At 64.4% G+C, this 354-nt stretch overlaps 1 protein-coding gene across 1 annotated transcript in view; it reads left to right on the top strand.

Moving 5' to 3' along the window:
- The window catches only part of VWA5B1 (von Willebrand factor A domain containing 5B1), a 20,058-nt gene that overhangs the window by 16,044 nt on the left and 3,660 nt on the right, over positions 1-354 (top strand). Inside the window, exon 17 of the mRNA XM_010142956.1 lies at positions 1-308. This exon is cut by the window's left edge and continues 12 nt beyond it. Within this exon, the coding sequence (XP_010141258.1) occupies positions 1-308 (308 nt within the window). The remainder of the gene's footprint in view (positions 309-354) is intronic.

Below are 354 nucleotides of genomic sequence, written 5' to 3'. Positions count from 1 at the left end.
GCATCCTTCCTTCACGTTCGAAACGGAGACCTCCTCCGACTGGGAGCCGCAGGACTTTGACTTCGGCGCTGCCCGCAGCTCCCCACGTTCCCCCAGGACTTTCTGCAAGGCGGTGGTGAAGGGGCTCAGGAGCAACGAGCCCGTGCAGTGGGAAGTCGCCTTTGACATCCGCCCTCTCTTCCGAGAGCAGGAGACCCAGGCGGGTGGTGACGCGGACCTGTGGAGCGAGACCTTCCACCACCTGGCAGCCAAGTCGGTCATCCGGGACTTGGAGCAGCTTGCCGAGAAGGAGTGTGAAATCGAGCACGGTAACAGGCAGCTCCTGGCCAGCCTGCCCGCTGGCTGCGGGCAGAC

The sequence above is a fragment of the Buceros rhinoceros genome, unplaced genomic scaffold, assembly GCF_000710305.1.
Source record: "Buceros rhinoceros silvestris isolate BGI_N320 unplaced genomic scaffold, ASM71030v1 scaffold28979, whole genome shotgun sequence".
NCBI classification, from domain to species: domain Eukaryota; kingdom Metazoa; phylum Chordata; class Aves; order Bucerotiformes; family Bucerotidae; genus Buceros; species Buceros rhinoceros.
Note: the sequence above shows the minus strand (reverse complement) of the source record. Positions and strands in the feature narration are given on the sequence as shown.